The sequence below is a fragment of the Rhinolophus sinicus genome, linkage group LG06 (assembly GCF_036562045.2).
Source record: "Rhinolophus sinicus isolate RSC01 linkage group LG06, ASM3656204v1, whole genome shotgun sequence".
In the NCBI taxonomy this organism is placed as follows: Eukaryota; Metazoa; Chordata; class Mammalia; order Chiroptera; family Rhinolophidae; genus Rhinolophus; species Rhinolophus sinicus.
Genome location: NC_133756.1, coordinates 161,675,726 through 161,697,202, shown reverse-complemented (window position 1 = coordinate 161,697,202; position 21,477 = coordinate 161,675,726). Strand labels below are relative to the sequence as shown.

General features: G+C 42.2%; 1 protein-coding gene across 1 annotated transcript in view; it reads right to left on the bottom strand.

The window, feature by feature from the left end:
* KDM2A (lysine demethylase 2A) overlaps positions 1-21,477 on the bottom strand; it is a 92,868-nt gene that overhangs the window by 8,394 nt on the left and 62,997 nt on the right. The window contains exons 7-15 of the mRNA XM_019737754.2: positions 21,062-21,168; positions 20,596-20,689; positions 19,245-19,398; positions 17,999-18,114; positions 13,705-13,831; positions 11,220-11,614; positions 2,840-2,923; positions 1,324-1,593; positions 667-798 (exon numbers count right to left, since the gene is read on the bottom strand). Of these exons, the coding sequence (XP_019593313.2) occupies positions 667-798; positions 1,324-1,593; positions 2,840-2,923; positions 11,220-11,614; positions 13,705-13,831; positions 17,999-18,114; positions 19,245-19,398; positions 20,596-20,689; positions 21,062-21,168 (1,479 nt within the window). The remainder of the gene's footprint in view (positions 1-666; positions 799-1,323; positions 1,594-2,839; positions 2,924-11,219; positions 11,615-13,704; positions 13,832-17,998; positions 18,115-19,244; positions 19,399-20,595; positions 20,690-21,061; positions 21,169-21,477) is intronic.

Below are 21,477 nucleotides of genomic sequence, written 5' to 3'. Positions count from 1 at the left end.
ACAATACCCATTGTACAAAACTGGGGTGAAGACTAAAAGGTAAATGCTTTGTATTAACCATTATCATCATCATGGAGATAATACCCTATTTTAACAGATTCTAAGATGCATACTTTTCACATTTGAATCTCTCTGAAATTAGGCCGCTTCTCACAATTAACAGTGTCTTATAATCACTATTAGCCAGGCAACAGTCACGACATAACATGACATCTTTGGGAAGACCAAGAAAAGTACCAGCACCAATGCCCTTTAGATTTAAAGAACTATGAAGAAATGGGATAGACCCCACTTCACAAGGTCACCTTAAAGATTAAACAAGAGAATCAAGTAAAACAGTGGTTCTCCGCCCCAGCTGCACATTAAAATGACTTGACTCCAAACACACTCTCCAGGGGCCAGACAGTAAGTCCACAAGGGCAGAAGCCTGTACTATATTCTGTGGTTGGTATATCTTCCCTCATGGTCTAGCACGGTGCCTGACACACAGTACAGACAGCTGGATCCAGGGCAGATGTTAGCTCACTACCTGACCCACAGCTGATGGCCCACAGGACAGCTGCTGGCAGCCTCTCATAGCATGTGCCCCAGTCTCTTCTGCTCCACTCAGTATCTTTAGACACTCCATCAGCTGAGACCTCAGGGGCCCCTCCAGCCTCTCCTCACCTGGAGGCATCCAGGATGAACAATCTCATTGCAGATACAGCATTCCATGAGTTTCTTCTCAAAGTCCTGTGTCTCCTCATTTTGATCCACTTCTCCACAGAGGGAACACGTGACAGAGTGAGGCAGTCTGGGCTACAAGAGGACAAAGATAGAAACCAAAAAGAGAGCAGACTTAGATCCTTATGGTTTTCAGCTTCCCTTTAACTGAGATGGGTGAGCTGGTTCCTGTAATTCTCCAGTAAATTCGCAGAGAGCTTAGAGACCAGGTGGAGAAATGGCCGAAGAAGATGATGGGGAGAATCAACTAGCTAGAGGACAACAGAGATCAGTTTATTGTCAGCCAGACTGTCCTTGGTCTCCCAGGCCCTTCCTTTCTAATCCACTTAGAGAGGGGACAGATGACAGTGATTTGCCCTTCAAAAGCTGGTTTCTCCTTTGAAAATTGGGTAAGGTTGAAAGAGTGTATTAACTCGTTTTTAGTATGGGATACATTCCTTCTAAACCCAGGGACCCAGAAAAGGGAAAAAACAAAGAAAGCCAGAAAGAGTGCAGGACTTGTTCTTTCCAACTCTGAAGTCTGTAACTCTATTAGGTGGATGTCAGTCCCTTTGGCACCACCACCCCTCCCCCGAATTCTTTACCCAGCAGATCACTCACTGCCAAGCACTGCCGGAGGACACAGGACTGCTTCATGCGACCAGGGCCCCCGAACTTCTTCATGTCCCTGCAGTAGTGGCAGACACCACACTCTCCTTGCACGCAGGCTTTGCATTTTCGACATCGGACTCGTCTCCGCCTGGCTCCTGACACTATGGGGGAGGCAGCAGCTGGCCTCACAGGTGTTAACCGTGGAGCTGGTTTCATAGTGTGAGGCTTTGTGATGGGGATGGTGGGAACCCGCACCTTTGGCCGGCTGGGGAATTTAAGCTGGAAAGAGCAAGCAGTGAGGTCAAATACATCAGGTAGCTTTAAGGACTGGAGGAGTAGAAGATCACATGGCTTGGCAAACTACGGTCTGTGGGCAAATCTGCCTGCTGCCTGTGTTTTGTAAATAAAATTTTATTGGAACACAACTATGCTCATTGGTGTATGTATTGTCTGTGGCTGCTTTCACGTGCAACGGCAGAAATGAGAAGTTACGACAGAGACTGTATAGTCTGCAAAGCCTAAAATATTTATTTTGTATTATCTTTATTATCTACATATCACTTTTACAGAAAACGTTTGCCAACTCTTTCAGGCTGCTACTTCAGCCACATCCCTCTCACTCTGCTGAGCTGTAAGATCCGCCCCTCCTTGAAGCTTTCTATGTACCAGTCACTCCAGGGGCCCTCCAGTATTTCCTTATGCTAACCATTACTACTCAGAATATGCTCCTAAAGAAGGCAGTAAACTACTTGAGGGTGAGACGGGTCTTGCTCATTTATTACTCCGAATCCAAGCACACAACCTGGGACATGGCAGATACTCCAATAATCCAGAAATGACAAACTGTTTGGAGGAGTCCCACGTGGACAAGCAGAGGCCACGTGGGACTCCTGCACCGAGGAAAGAGCAGGAGCTTCTTTAAAGGCATCTTTCACCTTTCCATTCTGCCTGAACACGCCTGCAATGGGGTGGCCCTGAAAGTGTCAGCTGGGGAACACCAAAGAAGAACTGAATTTTAATTTATCTGCCAGAGTCATGACCAGAATTAGAATGCTATCACTTACTTTTATCTAATAACCTTGACAAAGGACAACATGAGAACAAATTATACAGGACTTAACTGAAGAAGCATAAAAATTCATAACTGACCATTTACTAGCTAATGGGTAATTCCTTTCTTCTCTTTTTAGTGCGAAACTAAAAAAGTCCAAATTAAGGGGAAACTTGCGAATGTGGTCTCACTCCAACATAGAAACACTCCAATCCAGCCTTTTAACTATATGTAATTATTTTAACTACTTTTAAGTCACATCTGTGGAAATAACTGAGTCACTGGGCCAGAAGGACAGGAACTGCTCCATTCTGGTGAACAAATGCACACATGGCGAAAGGTCTCCTAGTCTGATAGTTCTGTTAAGAGTCAGCTCCAAAGACAGTCAATTACCCCCCTTTTTCTTCCCACAATGGTCACGGTCAGACAGCAAAATGCTTCAGAACCTGAAGATCAAGAAGAATAGTTTCTTACCTTATCCCTTTTTGGCCACTGTACTATAGGGACTCCAGTGAGGGCTAACTTGGGATCGCTGTTGGCAAGCTCTTCCAGCAAAATCTAAGGGAAGGGTAGGAGAAAAGCAGGGCACAGTGAACAAAGAGCCAACCACTCTCAACAGAATCCAGACTGAAGCCTCAGTCCCCACAAGTACCAAGGGGAAGGGCAGGACAGCAACTGTCTGCATTTTCACTTCACAGAGAGACACACACCGCAAAAAAGTACATCAAAATGAAAGAGAAAACTCAGGCTAGCACGTACTCTCAAGACTTCGAATGTGCCTTTGCTCCCAACCGGTACGGGCCTGTTGACACTTTCACTGAAGCAACTAGCTACCATGGTGACAAGGGTTACTTTCACACAATTCCACATATGACAGTAAAACTTTACTTCGCCCCTTTACTTTTCTATACTAGTTCATGAATACTATCAGGTAGTTAAATATGGCCTTCATTTTGCAGATGTCAGCAAAATGGCAAAAAAAAAAAAAAAAAAAAAAAAGATTGGCTAATACTGAATTAATAATATGAACAGCAGAGTCTTAATGTCTGAGTCAACCCAGGGCTCTGTTCTTCTAAGGCTGATTACAGAAATCTCAATCTCAAATCTCTCTCTCCCTCGTGGTCAATTATTAGCCTTTATTCCTCTAAATAGGGCAGGCACAATCTTAGGAGTAGTCGTTCTCATGGCTTTAACCCACCTAGTTTGAATGCCTTCAGGAACAATGCTATGGTAAGAAACTGTCACTTAAGTGAATCACACTGGTTATTACTTTGAAACAAATGTCTTATGTTTTAGGCAGACATGTCTGAATCCCATTCCCAGCAGAATGAACCCCCTCGCCCTCTGCCCTCATGAGCCCTAAAGCAATGGCATCAGCAAAAGAACACAAATCCAGAATGCAAGTTACACGATTCCTTAGGTGAATACAGGATAGTAACTGTTTCAGAGAAAACTAAACTTTGATCCTAGACAGGTCACCATGCTTAGGCCATCTTTAATAATCATTCCCACAATCCTACCTAGAGACCAGGGCTTTTTGAAGAACGAGGCATTTCCCTACCAAACATTGTCGTCCTGAACCTGAGGGTCACGCTCCAAATCCCAGCGTGAGGACTCAGAAAGACCCTCTGACTCATACCCATGAAGCTCCTCCGCGAACAGCCCCTCTGCCAAGCCTCCAGATGCCTCTCACCCTCCCCCAAACTGACTTCATTTGCAGCCGTTTTATTTACTTTTGAGTTACTATGGCATCCTATTCTGGAGCCTCGGGTTAGCACCGCACCGGCGCGGGGGTAAGGAGGCAGGGTGCGGTGCTTTGCGGGACAAGGCTCTGATCTCCCGGGGGTGAAAAATTCAGGTCCATTTAAAACGTGTGCTAGGGAGTGACTGCACGGCTCCCCTCCCCCACCTCGCACAGCCGAGGAGTAGGACTCTGCCCATTTCCTCTGCCTGAAAGCACTGAGCTGTCCACAAACAGGGACTTTCCACTTTCAGCAAAACAGACTGCACAGAAAGATCCGCGATTGTTTCGGAGTAGAAAAGGAAGCTAACTGCTCACCAAAAGCAGTCTAGTTCTACCGGCAAGATTTGTGTGGGGGACAAGGAAGGGTGGGTGGAGAAACTGTGTCTTCGTGTGGGGGGGTGGGGGGGCAGCTGTTCACACATACAGACTCTGCTGCTGGGGTCTGTGTGGGTGTGGAGGGAAATGCAGGTTGCCGTCCAAGCCTTATTTTGGTGGGGCCATACAACGAAGCACGCCCTGCTCTCATCAAAAAAGGCAGACTCCGGCTGAGGCCCTTCAAGAAACCTTATAAAGAAGCCACCACCCTTCCCCAGTGGGGGTTTGGGACAGGCAGCGGGGGTGGAGTGCGGAAAGGCTAATGCCTATCTAGGCTCCTGGCTTCGGGAGAACATTCAAACCCAAGCCCACACCCCATACAGCACGGGAAAGGGAAGAGAACAGAGGGTGCCTGGGCAGAGAAGGGGAAAGGATTCCCAAAAGCCCAGCGACCCAATTCAAAAGCACATCCCACTCGGCGAGGGGACAAGTGCAATGACGGCGCCACCAACATGAAGTAACCTAAGCATTGTCCTGGACTCGCCCAGCGGGCAGTCCGTCCACCTCTTTGCCGAGATCAACAACCCGAACCAGGAAGGGTTTGCCGCCCGCCCGCCTGACCTTGCGTTTCTCGTCGCTCTGGAGCTGCCGAGGCTCTTGGTGGAAGTTTCCCCAGCGTCTTTGTTTTGTTTTCTGTATTGGAAGTTGTGCTGAAGGAGTTAGGTTTTCTGCCTCTACGAAAATCCCGATTTAGTTGAAAACGCTGGAATCTCCCAGAGTACAGAGGCAGGGCAGTCCAGGCTGCCCGGAGGGAGCAGCGTGCAGCGCTCGGAGCTCCTTCTCGAGCCCTTCAGCTCAGCCGCGGCTTCCTGTGCCTGCGAACAATGCTGCTGCGTCACCCACATGCAGCTCCCAGAAATGCTTTGCAACGGAAGATGGCAGGAGGGGGAGCTGAGCCGAGTGAGCCAGCCGGCAGAGGGCCCAGGCGGCCTGCTGCAGAGTCGGGAGGGGTGTGCTCTGCAAGCGCTCTCTCCCCAGCCATTGGAGGAGAGCCTGCCGGAGGCGAGCGGGGCCGCGCCCGCCTGCTCCCTCCCACCGCCACTGCAATAGGAGAGCCCGGCCGCCCCGAGGGTGCTGCTGGCAGGCGCCAGCCAGAGGGAGGGAAGGCTTTAACCCGTTCGGCATCTGGCCCTGCATTTGTCCTTGTCTCAGTCCACACCCTTCCCCTCAGGGTCACCTCTTATTGTTAGTGACGCCAGCGCTCTCTCTGCACACACACGACTCTCTCCCCGCTCTCAGGCAGAAGCAAGTGGCCCGAAGTTCGGCCTCTGGATGAGGCAGGCGCGAGGACCGAGCCCCTCAGGAGTTACTTTTTCTCCCCGCACACGGCCCGCTTCGTCTGCCCTCACTGCCACTCTCCCTGTCCAGAACCCAGAAGCAGCACACAGGTTTCCAGAAAAACCTTCAGGAATGACACATTCCAACCAATACTGAGATATTCAATACAATATGTTTGTTTAACATCAACAACTTCCACAGCAGACGCCTGCCTCTGGCTCCGAATGGGGATCCACCAAGTCAGAGACAAGCCTGGGCAGCTCTTCTAGCAGCTCAGCCGCCGTGACCAAGTCAAACCAGCTGAGGTGAGACCTCAGGTCAAGGCACTCTGCTCTCCTGCCGGGAACCCAGGTGCAGGGAGCCATGATCGCATCTGCCAACTGCATACCGGCCAGTCTCCTGGGGCCGCAGCTGACTGCTGACTCTGCCCCTGAGAGTCCCCCACCCTCAGGACACAGCACTCCTGCACACTTCCTGGCCTGCTGGCTGGTTTTGCCTGCCTCATTCTTGATATTGCCTAGATGAATGAAGCTGCCAGCCCTGCATCCTGTCAGACACCTCCATGCTGCTTCTGACAGCCCCTTGAGTGGCGTGCGTCACCCACTCTCCATGCACTGAGCCGAGCCACACACAGCCAGTGTGAAGCTCGGAACAAGCACTTTCTCAGGCTACAGTGGACAGTATTTTGGGTCCAGATTTATGTAATTTTTAGACTCTCTCACATGTAACTTGGCTTTTTTGTACATTACAGAAGCTGCTTTGAAATAAACATCTCAGGCCACTAAGAACCTACCTCTCACCACTGGGAACATTACTTCCAGGGCAGTTGTTTCAGTGAGTTTCTAGTGCTGAGTCCTAACAGATTATCTGGGGCCTGGGGCCTTGCTATCAGGGTCTGGCTGCACACTTAATTGTTATAGGAGTTTACCAAGGAAAGGAGGGACTTGAGCGCTGTTAGGCAGAGCTCTTCCAGGAAATGTTCATACGGTCATTCTAATCCTAAACTTTTGCACTTTATCTTAGGACTCAAAGACTCAGATAAATCAGCGTATTGTGTGTGACAAACGTTCTGTAACTGTGTGAGCGTCTTCTTAGAAAACGTTTATTATGGTCTTAGTGCTATCTAACCTAGAGGAATGACAAAGTACTAATACTTAAGAGAAACATGTTACTCTGAAACAAAATACAAGTTCAAGTGGTAGCAAGTACAAATTCGAGAGGCCACCAGGAAGGGACAAAACCAGATAGAGCACGGGGAAACTCATCCCAAGTAAGCTTCCAAATCACCATTTCAACAAGACCTGTTTTTTCCCCTCCTATTAATTCAGAACAAAAGATAAGCAAGAAGATCAGAATTAGTAAGAATACGACATTACATAATACAGGAATAGAATGAAAACAGTTCAAAGAATTAAGCCTATTTTAACCTAACTATATGCCTTGCAGCTGAATTAAATGAAAACTTTCTGAACTCAGTAAGAATGTGTGAATTATTACAAATATCTTGTCAGTAAAAATTACCAATGAAGTTTTATTTATACAAGTTGCTCTTTCCCTCTCCTAAGCTGGCTTAATGGGTTAAGATCTAATTATCCGGGTCCTCTACCAGTTCTTCTCTTTATTAGTGTCAGATGAAGAAAATGGCTGATGAGTGCTTCTGTATTTATTTGCTACCACAGCTTTCTGCTTCAGTCCCATCATACTCCTGGGATGCAGTCCAGTGTAAATTTTTAGATCGTAATTCCAAAACATAATGTTAGAATCTTAGATCAGGGCAGCAGTAGCCTTATGCATCACCAAGGGCAATTTTCAAATTTATAAATTGAGAGCTTTTACCATTTACATAATGTTGTAGTAACCCAGTTGTATCATCTAACAGGAAAGTTTATTAGCTGGTGAATTAAGGAGACTGGCACCTCCTTCCCTCAGGACAGATCTACTGCTGGCCCACCAGTGCCCTATGCCAAGCACAGTGCCTGTAAACCTACAACGCACTTGCTTTCTTAGCCAGTTTCAATGTCACTGGGCTGTAAGCCCCTAGTGGGCTCAGTCTGTGGCATGTTTGCATATTTCGCCCAATGCTAAGCCTGGTTCCTGGCACTGAGTTGGCAGGTGTCATTCACAGTAGTGGAATAAATGAATTTCATAGATGTGTAACATCTAATTTTTTTCTATAATAATGGTATTGTTTGTTAAATACTTCAGTAACATTATCATCAATGTCCACAACAACCCCACTGAGGTAGATGCTGTCTTACTGACGAGAAAACAGGTTTTACAGATCCAGCATCTTGTCCCAAAGTCACATTTGCCAAGCTTATTGAAATCTTTTAGAGCAAACAGGAAAAGTAGAAAAATATTTAATGACACTGAATTTGTTTCACTGAGTTGGGGCAAGCAAATACATTGCTAGGTTAAAAGCTTCTTTGTACCTAGGTACATATATTAAGAGCTCCTTTATTACCAAAATAAACACAAAACAAAAGGCTGATTAAAAACTCAGTCTTCCAGCTGACTCCCACCACCCTGCCGGACCGTGTCAGCAGCTGATGTGCCCGCCTCCGGCCCCCCACAATGTACGTACAAACAAAGAGACTCTTTTTCTTACATTAATGGGATTGTACTATACATACTGCTCAGGTCCTGCCTCGTTATTCAACATCTATCGAGGACACAATTTCTCAGTTTTAGAAATGTAAGAACATCCCACAGCAGGAGAGAACTCCATTCTACCTTTAGTCTACTTTTAGGGTTCAAGGTTACCCTCCTAACCAGGACTTTACGCACATTGATTACTGTCCCCTGAACTTGACCAGTAAGTCAATACTTTTTAATGTCCCATTTTTCATCTAATCCCCTTTCAACTCTGTATTTTAACTCTGATTTGTTCAACACTGTAGAACTTAACGTTTTAGAATCTTCAAAGCCCTTTTACCACATCACTAAAATGGACTTTTCTTCCAGAGAATACGTAATTATGAGTATCTCATTTCACCACGTTCCCTCTCATTTCTTCTGCCAGTTACTTGTGAGGGCTACAAGAAAGGAAGGGGAAGCTAAGCTTGCTTTCGTCCTCCACTGCAGTGCAGTCTTCTGCGCTGCTCACACTAAGTGCTCCTGCACTGCAGAGTCTCCAGCTGTGCAGTGATTCGGCACCTACCCAATTCAATGCTTTTTCGCTTTTGGGTGATGTGCAGATTACCAAAGGAGTCAAGCTCTAGACTCACTACTATCTCAAGGTCCGATTGAACACAACCAGTTAACTATAGGAATAATTAATCCATTTGATCTTAAGTAAAAGTACCTGCAGAGCTGGGATCTAAATCTGTTGTTCTCTGATATCAGCTGCATTTTGACTATGGTTTTGGGTAAACAAGAGAAGGTGTGGACAAGCCTCGGCAGGGAGAATTCAAACCCTGTTAGCCTATGCAGTCATGCCCCTGGCCACTGTTCCTCATGCTCTGGTCTCTGTGCCACTCATCCTAGTCAGGGATGGCAGCCATGTTTGTCATGATTCCTGATAAACACAAGGACGCACTCTCTCTAGACACTTTCAGAGTCCTCCTTAGATGTCTCTTAACTCATTCCTCGCCTTGCTGCTTCCTTCTACTCTGCTTAATATTTGACCCAAATCTTTCTACATTTTCCCCTACCACCTGCCTCCTCAAATATCCCTAATAACTACTTTAGTTAAGAGAGTTTGCGTATTTCTGGCATGACACTTTAGTGGATTACAATATGGCTTCCTACAGCTGGATTCAATGGAGTTAACTCCATCTATAGACATCCCTTAGGACTGAAAAGATGTTTCTTTTTCATGGCATAGATACCTAGGCCAAAAGAATGTTAGTGAGACATAAACTCAGAAATCTTTCTTCTTAGGGTTTCTAAAGGCAATTTATACAAGTTAATAAGTCCCCAAAGTCATAATTTAATGTTTCCCACATGTATCCATGATAGAATAGCTACATCATAATAATAATAAAAACTTCTGGAGGAAAGTAAGAAAGATGTTACACTCAAATTCTCAGGAAAATGTAATTATATATGTCCTATCACAATGGAAAAGAAAAAATTTAAGAGTCCTTTGCTCACCCAAGGGAGGGGAGTGAGTCTGGGATCTAGTTTGTGAGTCTGGAAAAGTATGGCTAAGTCTGTTATGCTGTGAATTAATCATTATAGAAATAGGACCACACCTACCTGGAACTTTGTCATTTCCTCCCCTAAATACAAGCCACAATGGTACCACCCGCCTCTTCTAGAGCAAACCTTGTAAAACCAAACTATAAAACGAATTCTCCAGCTTCTATCACCACAGAAGAGGACCGACCTCACCAGGTTAGACTCATCTTAGCCTATTTTTTACCTTCTTCTTGATGCATAAACCATGAGACAGAATGAAAATGTCAATCGTAAAAAGAAAAAAAGTTCAGGTCCTATCTGGAATTCTTTCCTGAGGCGGCTGGCAGAAGGTAGGGAGCACTTCATCTGGTTAGTTAGTGGTGGCCAACGAAAAACTTGAATCAGGAGTCAGGGATGGAAAAAACCTACTATGAGATACTTAGCCCATCTTCCTGAAGGTTACATAAAATGATTCCCTGTATATTCTGAGGCTTAAAATAATATGACAGGTTTTAAAAATAACACGTATTACAAATTGTGAAATAGCTTTCTAATACACATACCCATGCCCTGCATCCAAGCCATAGTTCCAGACACTGATTTAAAAAGAAAATTATTATTCCCAACTTGACACTTCTTGGCGTTCATATTAATGGTTACATATGAGAAAAGAACTCCCTCCAGTGCAGACAGCTCAAATCTGCATTCCTTAAAAATAAGCTCATTTGAGACAAATACATGAGGGGTGGGAAAGGCTTTGAAGAGTACTAATACTGGGAGACCTCTTGAAAAAGAAGAAAAATATACAACATGGAGAAAGCTGACATAGCAAAAGGATGCATTATGTTTAAAATGATGCTTTTTCTCAGAAGTTGCCCCAATATATTTAAGTCTTAATACTGGATGCATCTGAAACTAAACACGCCAAACCTACTAAATATAACCCGATGCAGAACAACTTCTCTTCTGTTGAGGTGAGATGCTAATTGTTATTGGCCACTTTTGTTCTGAAATAGGCAGGCCACTTTATCTGAGGGTAACTTAAGTTTAAAGCAATCATTTTTAGTATAAATACTTTCTCAGCCTCCCCTTTATTTTTAGAGTCAGGCTGAAATCTGTGTTTTTAAGACTAAATTTAAGGTCTAACAAAAAATACAAAATGTTAGTATTTTCCTCATAGAGGTTTTGTGCAGCACAAACATACACAGGCACATACTAACTTCTCTGTGGTTGAACCAGAAAGTAGCCACAATTCCTGTACTCGCTCTCTGGGACTCCAGAAACTGACTCTCCTAGCCAGATCAGTAGCTGTCACACAACATAAGCAACGCTTACCTTTACGTCAGCAATGAGAGCGTCTTCGTCTTCTATCCCTGTAGGGACACATTTCTTGTGTAGTGGCAGAGACTCCAACTTATCTACAAGGCAGCGAAGGCCTTCGAGCTCAAAATGGGTCAGATGCACCTGCCTGTCCTTTTGGGGGCTACACTGAGAATCCCACACCTGGCCATTGTGGGAGCCCCGGCTCGAGTCAGATGATGAGTCTGCAGACAAGCTTTTCTTCAGACCTGGAAGACTTCGGCAGGTTTTGCCCAGCCCCTCAAAATCCAGGGCGACCCCATTGGCTACAGGGCTGGTGAGGACGGAACGCCTGTTGCTCAAGCGCCGGGGTTCTCGCTCCACCGCTTCCTCCTCCCCATTTCCGGATTCCAGCCCATTTAACTCCAAATCTGCCAGTAGGAAGGAAACATGCAGTAAGAACATGCCATTTGGCCATGTGGTCAGTGAGAGAAACAGGCAGCCTCGGAAGGGCCTGCAGGTGTGTTTTTAAAACGGTGTCTCCTTATTCCAACCCAATGTATCATGAAACCACGGTCACAGGTAAAATAGGATCCCAAGCTGCTAGGACAACTGAGGTAATGGTCAATTGGATTTTCAAAAGATTAGGAAGAGCCAAGTTTTCTTTTTTAGGTTGGAAATAAGTGACCTATAAAAGTGGCTGTAAATTAGTTTCAAATTCAAACTCAAATTTGGGAATTATGAGTTCATTATCTTTTTTGAAAGTAGACAGTATGAAGCACATATATTTAAAAAATAGTTTTGTAAATTAAGAATTGAGCTGCTATATGACCTAGCAATCCCTCTTCTGGGTATCTACCTGAAAAAATTGAAAACATTTCTTCGTAAAGATGTATGTACCCCTATGTTCACTGCAGCTAAGACATGGAAACAACGTGTGTTCACTGATACATGACTAGATAAAGAAGACGTGGTATATATACACAATAGACTACTACTCAGCCATAAGAAAGGATGAAATACTACCATTTGTGACAACACGAATCAATCTTGAGAGTATCATGGTAAGTGAAATAAGTCAGACAGGAAAGGACAAGAACTGTAACTTCACTCACATGTAGGATATAACATAGAAAGCAACAAACGAAAGAGACAAATGCAGACACAGACAATAGCATGGTGGTTAGCAGAGGGGAAGAAAGGTGAGGGGAGGATGAAGAGGGCAAAGGGGTCAAATACATGGTGATGGAAGGACGACTAGACTTTGGTTGGTGAACACACAATGCAATATATAGGTGATTTATAATAGAATTGTACACTTGAAACTTATATTTCACCCCAGTAAATTTAATAAAAAATATATATACATAAAAAAAGTAGTTTTGTTCAAAGTTTTGTTCATAATATTAAGCTCTGGAATCGAAACCCTAGCAACACAGTGAACAACAAAGCGAAAATAAAAGTTTAACGAAAGAAGAATTTTTGAATGTTTACTGGTCTTTTATTATGAAAGTAATACGTTTACTATTAATAATTTAGAAAATACAGGAAGGTGCAAAGAAGTAAACAAGTCATCCTTTATCCCGCCACCCCTGGATAACAACTCAACAGTGTGCTATATTTTCTTTCCATCTTTTTCTATGCAAATGGACATGATTATGATAATATGGAATTTTAAACAAAATTGGGATCATGCTGTATATACAAGTCTATATCCTGCGTTCACGTATTCAATGAGCATTTTAAATTTTCAAATGAGAATTATAGAACATTCTCAGAGGAAAATGCTAAAGCAGAAAGTTATCTTGCTTCGACTCAACATCCCATGAAACATGTGACCACAGGGTATTACAGTATTGGCTCCTCTTCAAGGCTTGGAACAGCCTAAAAATGTATAACTGAAACTATTCTGATATCCAATAAAATATTTCTCTTGATAGAAGTTGGGGAAACAGAAATTAAGAATACAGATTTTAGAGTCTTATGAACCTGGTTCAAACTGCAGCTTTATCACTTATCAACTAAGATCATAGACAAGTTTTTAAATCACCTTCAACCTTAATGTTCCCATTTGTAAAATAAAAATAACACCTACCTCAAATATGTTATTATGTAACTTAATGTATATAATATGTAACTTAATGTATATAAACTGCTAGTATAGTGCCCCAAATATAGTAAGAGTTACTATGATGACACATTCCTAGTTTGTATTGTGCCCGAGTCCATTTTTTATACGACAATACATTAGACAACTGATCACTTTCTTGAGCAGCGAAATACTAACACTCATACAAAGATGAGATCCAGAGAATTTCTTTAACCTAGTAATTCACATCTGGGTAGGAGATCAGCTGTAACCAGAATTCAGCTCCAACGAATGAATTTGGTACCCCCAGGAAGATAAGTACAAAGACAAAAAACAAAAACAAAACTATTGAGCAACAGCCTACTGAATATTCCTGGCCTCACCCTGGGTCCTACAGGGTGTCTTGAAGGTTCATGCAGGCAGAACACTTACCCATGCTGAGGGACTCTTTCTGGAACTCCTTAGTTAGGTGGGAGCGGTTGGTTATGCAGTACACATAGCGCTCCAACACGTACCAACACATCTCATAGTAGAATGGATAGCGAAACTTATTTGGAACCTACAGGAGCAAAATAGTGAGAAAAGCAAGCTGGTAACAATTTTCAAAGAAAGAGAGTAAGACAATTGAATCACTGCACTAATTAACCTAGGAAAACTCTCTAGTCAATCTGCAAACCTAGGCTTGTGTTTGGACCAAGAATTTAAGAGGTTCTGTTAACCTATAAAATGTTGGTCTTGGGAAACAATCACTAAAGATAGAAAGTATTTGGAAAGACCATTCCGAACAACTAAGAAGCTGTCTTGGCGGAGTAGTAAAGCATCAAAAAGAAGCTCTGGGACAAAGAGTAAAATGTGAGGGTAAGACACGATATACTTGAGAAAATTGTTTTAGGGTTCTTAGACTACAAAGGCATGCCAAGCACTCTTGCCTTTACTAAAGTTTTATCCTGAATAAGAAGGCCATGGAACAAAGAATCGAATGGGAAAACAGGACATAAGATGAAGTTACATGTTTTTATTATGTTCTTACATCCATGAAAGTATGATTAGAGACTCATTCTCCAACTATGGCCAGTCTAGGACATGAAACTGAGTATTTTCCCCACTATCAGTTCTCAGGTTGCTTGTCTTGTACTTTGTGGTTTGCCAAGATGGTATGTCCATAACTCAAGATTACTGCTCCACATAGTCTAATTACCTATGTCTTTAGTTTTCTTTCCATTCTCCCCAAAAGCAGCATGAAATTATTCCAGCTGAATAATAATAAAAAGATTTGCCCTTTAGATGTAGCAAAGTCGAGGAAAAGGCAAATCTGTGGATTAACCAGTGAGGAAGACCAATGGTGGGGGACTATCCTAAATATTGTTTGCTGTCTTCCTTTACAGAGGCCACCTTTTAAAAGAATAAGCAAAACAACACTGTTAAGATTGTTCTGACTATGCAACTCTTGAGAATGTTCCCATCTCCTTTTCAAAGCTCTATGTCAGCAAGTCATCTTGCTAGATCTGGGTAAGAGCCCCTTTTCAAAACCCTTCACCAGGTCACAGGGTATCGCTGTGGAATGAGATCACTTTCCTCAAGGCAGGAGAGGCACGTACATGTCAGTAGCTTTCCAACAGAGAAGCCAGGCTCTGGGTATGGGCCTCTCATGTGGCTACAGCCTCAACAAGGAGGTTTCTCCTCCCTTATTTAAAAGTCAAATTAATTTCCTGCTGGTAAGGTGGTGGTGGGGGAGTCACAAGAATCAATAGATACTAGGCCCCCCCAAATTAAATATAATACACTGGGCTTCTATGCCTGCCTTTTAATTGTATTAACACATTTCTAGAAGGATCTTTATTAAAAGTTCAGGACAACCTAAAATTCTAAAGCTCTCTAGGACTCTGTTTAGAGCTGGATAATAACGATAGTAAAAAAATATATAAAATAGGATATTAAACTTCTGATTTTTTTACTTGGAACTCCTCAGGCTATATGAATAATAGCCAAGATGACACACACCAACCTGCCCCATTACATTTCACCTATGCTGCCAGATACCCCAGAGCATAACAATTTCTAAGACTGGGTTTGAATTTTTTCTAAAAAAATTTTATAACCCACATTACAAAATTATCGAGCCTTTAAGCACTATCAGTAGAATAATTACTAACACTCGAGTTTAAATAGTATATTTCTACACTGGCATGGCAAAAGTAACCAAAGCACTGCCTTAAATTTACAACAGACTTTATATTTCTTTCGTAAAAACATCTCTATCCATTCTCTTTTAAATTAAACTTTGTAAGTCTATAGAAGTCAGTAACACAGTAAACAAATGCCAGGCTGGTATTTGGCACATAAAAAGTCGGTGTAAAAAGTAAAAACAAACAAACAAAAAAAAAGACACCCCACTGTCTGTGTATATATGTAGGGAACCCCATGAAATTTTATAGTAACACAGAAGGGGTCCTTATTTGGAAGAAAATAATTTAGCCATACTTAGAAAAATGGAATAATATGGTGGTTAGATACTGAAATTTGACATTTTCTGATAAAGTCTAGTAAAATTAGACAGATAAAATCAAAATCAGTTACTACCAGTTTAACCAGTCTGCAGTTAGTACCAGTCAGTAATAATTCATCAGTTATTACGAGTCTGCAGGACCTTTTCATGCAGAGAGAAGGTGCTCACTTTACCTATGCTACTGAAAACATATTCTCCCTTTGCTCCCGCAAACTGAGCAACCAATTAAACCATGGGTATAACAGTAATCTTTAGCCAAAAAAGGGGAATGCTTTCTAAAAACTGATTTTCAAATTCAATCTTACAGCAATTGGGTGGTATTACCTCTTAGAATGCGTTTGAGTTAAATAAGAGTACTCTATTCTGAAATTATGCAATTTTTCTCTTTTGAAACATTTAAACTATTTTTACTATTTTTATAACTTCAAACTTACTAAATGCCTTACTATCTTTTGTGGCTGCATTACTCTTAACAAACAAGCACAAAGTCACTTTTATAAAATGTATTTAAAAAGCAGCACATTAGAGGGGTGGCTGGTTAGCTCAGTTGGTTAGTGCGCGGTGCTAAGAACACCAAGGTTGCCGGTTCAATCCCAGCATGGCCGAGAAAGGGAAAAGAAACAACAGAAGTTTGATCTAGAAAGCACATCTTCTTTTAATTCTACTAAGAGGGCAATCCCTGTAACTCCGACACCGATCTCGTGTGTGAGATAGTGAGGAGCACCTAACCAAAATAAGTATTTCAAGAGGCACCAAAACGGTTAACTGACCATGTTCACAGCAAACAGGTCAATGACCATTCCTTCTAAAAGGTGTGAATTCTTCACTAATTGCTGTTTTTTAATCTGGAAAACTTTCAAATCCACCAAAGTTTCCAGAGCAGTACCATGAACACTTTCCGAGCCTTCTCCAAGATTCACCAATTGGTAACATTTGCCCACATTTGCTCATCTCTATTCACTTACACTGTTATTATTTTGCTGAACAACTTGAGAGCAAGTTGTGAACATCGCACACTCTAAATATACTCTAATTGCTGTTTAATGTCAATACCATTTACACTTTAATTATATATAATTCAGCTCTTACCAAATACAGTCTGCTAAAGGATTAAGCCCTGTTTCCTCTAAGGCATGGGTCAGCCAGGAAATAGCAGCAAAATTTGTTTAGCTGCCTGTTTTTGTAAGGTCTATGAACTATGAGTGTATTTTACATTTTTAAATGGCTTGGGGGAAAAAAAACAAACTAAAAGAGCATTTTGTGACACAGGAAAATTATATGAAATTCAAATTTCAGTGTCCATGAATAAAATTTTATTTTATTTGAGCCCTGCTCATTCATTTAAGTATTTCATTCTAGAAGGCAGTTAGTTAGGTTAACTACTTACAACAGATACTCTATGGCCCACAACGCTAAAAATATTTACTATCTGGCCATTTACAGAAATCGTTTGCCAAATCTTGCCTTCAAGTATTCACTACATGTAATGAATTAACCTTTTTCCTATACATCTACCGTGTTTCTCCAAAAATAAGACCTAGCTGGACCATTAGCTCTCATGCGTCTTTTGGAGCAAAAATTAATATAAGACCCAGTATTATATTACATTATAGCCAGTATTATAATTATATTATATTATATATTACATTATACCTGGTCTTATATAAGACCGGGTCTTACATTAATTTTTGCTCTAAAAGACGCATTAGAGCTGATGGTCTGGCTAGGTCTTATTTTCAGGGAAACATGGTATGTACCACCCTAGAAAAAAACTGAGAAAATAAGACAGAAATCATTTTCTACAGGGCTTAATTTTCTCATGGAACCCCGGCTGAGAAAGGAAGTATACAGATTTATATATTAAAGTACAATACTTTGAGTGTTAGATAGTAATCAGAGTAAAGAAAGATTTATAGTTGTGAATCTTGAGTTGATAAATCTCATTACACCAAATTATTCTAAGAACATAAAAACAAAAACGTGGTTCAAGAGATTACCAAATGTCCATCTCTGGCCCTATAAAAATTGAAGATATCAAAAACCTCAAAGATTTGGAGTCCCCAAAACCAAGCATGTAGGTATCTTGTTAAAACTTCTTTGTGTTCCCAAAATGTGAACACCGCATTTAACCCAAAGAGAAGTTATCAGTTAAACTCTTATAACATCAGTCTTAAATGGAATAAATCTCTTCACATCTAATTGTTACACAGAATTACTTACCCGTGTCCGATCTTCAATGTTGTATATTTTTAACTGCATGGGGATATTGAAGCTATGCAAAAAATTGCCTCCAAACACTAACGTGTCTGTAGGAGTATACACAGCATGAATCCAGCCTAGAAGTAAAGGGAATGAAAGGCAGTGGCTGTGAGCACACATTATTGCATGGCCCCTGAGAGAACCAGTAGGAGACTCCTTCCTAGATCACACTTTTTACTCTGATTCTGCCTCGTAGTGGTTGGTTAAGTTATTTAACCTCTTGCAGCCTCACTACCCTCTATAAAACCAGGATAAATTATACTTTATATGGTTGCTGTTAAGTATTAAACGAGAAAACGCATGTAAAGTGTTTAGCATTTAACAAACTTTTTTTTTTAAAGTGATGCCACAATGTGTGGTAAGATTTTTTATTTTTTTTATTTTTATTGGGGAATATTGGGGAACAGTGTGTTTCTCCAGGGCCCATCAAGTCCACATTAAGTCGTTGTCCTTCAATCTAGTTGTGCTGGGCACAGCTCAGCTCCAAGTCCAGTCACCATTTACAATCTTTAGTTGCAGGGGGTGCAGCCCACCATCCCATGTGGGAATTGAACTGGCAACCTTGTTGCTAAGAGCTGGCGCTCTAACCAACTGAGCCATCTGGCCGCCCTAACAAACTTTTAACAAATGCTGCTTCTATTTACTGGAGTACCTACTACAAACTACGCTCAATACAGGAGAGTTTACATGTGTTTTCACGTACTTCTCACAAAATAAGAAAGGGATTTCAATACTTGACCACAGTGGTATTAGCAGGTAAATGCATAGTCTTAATTCTAATACAGGTTTGTGACTCCAAAATCTGTGCTCTCTAAATACTTATTTTGGAACTAGTGATCAGATCAAACATATTACTGATTCAGCACTCTCTCTAGCCTTCAAAGCCATCCTTTAGAGGAGTAGGTAGTTCTTAACCAGGGGTTGTATATCACCTGCAGAACAGGTCTTATCGCTAGAGATTCTGAATATCTAGGGCTAATGCGGGACCCAAACATGTAGATCGAAAAAGTCTCTATTGTACCTTTAGTGGAAAAGCACCACCTTAAAAAGAAAATCTAAGCATCTGCTCCATAGCAAAGGGAAAGGACAGCCTTGTTTTCTACCTAACCCAGCATCATAATCATGCTTGGCAGTAATCGTCAATTCCTTTTTCTTTAAGAAAAGAAAGTGGCTAGAGTAGATAATCCACTTTTCCCATCTTGCTTACCTGAGGGAATGACGAAGGTATAGCCCTGCTTGAGCTCAATGCGCTGGCAATCTGACACCCGGTCACCCAGAAAGATGTCTCCCTGTTTCCCTGACAGCAGCCAATTCTCGTACAGCTCCAGGTTGTGGGCTGTAGGGGGGATGAGCCAGAAGACCTGTGAGTTAAAAAACTTCAGTCTGTTAACAGCCATTGACATGACCCAGTCGCCCCCCTCAACTGATCAACAGGCACAAAGTTGAGACCAACAGATAGAAGAGAGGCCAACAATTAATTCTCCCAGTCAACAGAACTTGAAAATTGGGAAATTCTAAGGGCCCCAAGGATACAGATCTTTTTTCGTTCTCCACTTGATCAAACAGCACAAGGGTTTCCCTGGGGTTTGACTGAAAAACAGGGGACTCATCCAGGACTCAAAGAGAAGTGAGGCATTCGGCTTGTTACTTACACAGTCCCCTATTCGCCCCTGGCTGTCTGGCCGCTAGAGTGCTAAAGGGGACAGTTGGTTAGGTACAAAATCTTCAAGAGACAGGCCTGGGTTGCTTTGTTCCAAGGTAGCAACCAAGACCAAAAGGATAAAACTTAAGATACCACTTAAATGGATCCAAAGTAAATAAAATGACTTTGGAGGTACAGCTGTTTTAGATTAGGACTTCATATTTTAAAAGCTTTATCTGTTTTCATTCCAGTTTTACTTTCCTCTTACAAATGCATTCACTTCTAAGTAAGGGGAAAGGTGTATCAGTAAGAGTATAATTCTATAAGCCTCTGGTATTACTTCTAGATTTCCATTCTCACAGCATTCAGAAACGCTCTTGGACAAGCTGGAATACAGTTCTTTAGGAATGAGGATAATCTTCCAAAGTCTATTTATATCTTCAGAGAGGACGTAAAGGCTTTCTTGGTCACCTTTCAGACCAATGCCTCCACATAGACAGGGAAAGGTGGTTTGGATCCCAATTTGCTGATTTCGTTGTGAATCTATCCAGAGTTTCTGTTCCCTTCTATTATCTTATTACACTTTCATGTAGAGAAATTACCTTGTCTTCCAAACACACTTCCTTGCCTTCATTTGGAGAATTCTGCTTTGGGGCTCTATAAACAGGACTGTTGAGGGTTACTAAGTGATGTGCCCATGTTGGCATAGTAACAGTGGACTAGATGAATACTAATTCCTACTGAACTCTAGTCAAGGTCAAGAAGGTGAACTTAATCTACGATTCTCGCTAGATACGAGTGGGGACAAGGTCCTAATAGGTTCATTTCCAGGGTGTATTAAGCATGCATGAACTGAAGCGAAGTCCTACAACCAGCGTCAGATTCCAACCCCATCACAACTGTGACCGTACCGTACCTTTCCCCCTTGATGGATGTGATACCAAACAGAGGTACCACCAAAGTCCACATGGAAGTCAGTATAGCAGCCTCGAACACTCATTAGACAGTACCTGACCCAAAAAAGGCAGCAGGGTTAGTGCACTGGCAAGAAAGAGAACCTGCCCCACCACAATGCCACCCTCTCCCCGTGTGTACTTCCTCTACCTTCCGCCTAATCCACTCCCAGTCAGTGAGAGGAATACAATTTCAAGTCATCGCATTATAAGAAGGTAAGTGTGTTGGTTTTTAAACTATGTGATCATGGGCTATGGTTCTCTTACATAGACTCTTCCCTTTGAACTGCAAAGGCTACTCTTTAAACATTCATGGTTTTGATCGTTTAGGACACGGCACGAGGCTCGTTCCTTCCTAAGGGAGGAACGTCCCTTGCTGGCAGGCCGGTCTCCCATAGCACATGGGCAGACACAGGCTGAGCCACTTACTTCTGCACTTTAGGGTACTGCATCTCCAAGATGGCGTTTGTTGATTCTGTCTGACTTTCCTTCAAATGTCTCGGCCACATGTTGTCCACCCAGTCAATGAAATCCACCTTCAAAAAGGAGGAGGAAACATTTAGGCTTCAAAGGAAGGGTGGGGATTAAAGAGAATTGGAAAGTCAAGAAAAAACAGAACTTCTCAAAATACACACTATAATTTAATTATAAGCAAACGAAAACAATCTGCTGCTGAAACTTAGTGTCAACAGGCAAACATCCTGAAAGGAATTATTCAATGAGAATAAAGACTAATGGTTCCACAACATGATCATCAAGCACTAATCAAAACGAAGTCACTAAAGTATCCAGTAGTATCCAACCAGGCCCTCTCTTCTGTGTCAGTACGAGTATAATCAACAGCA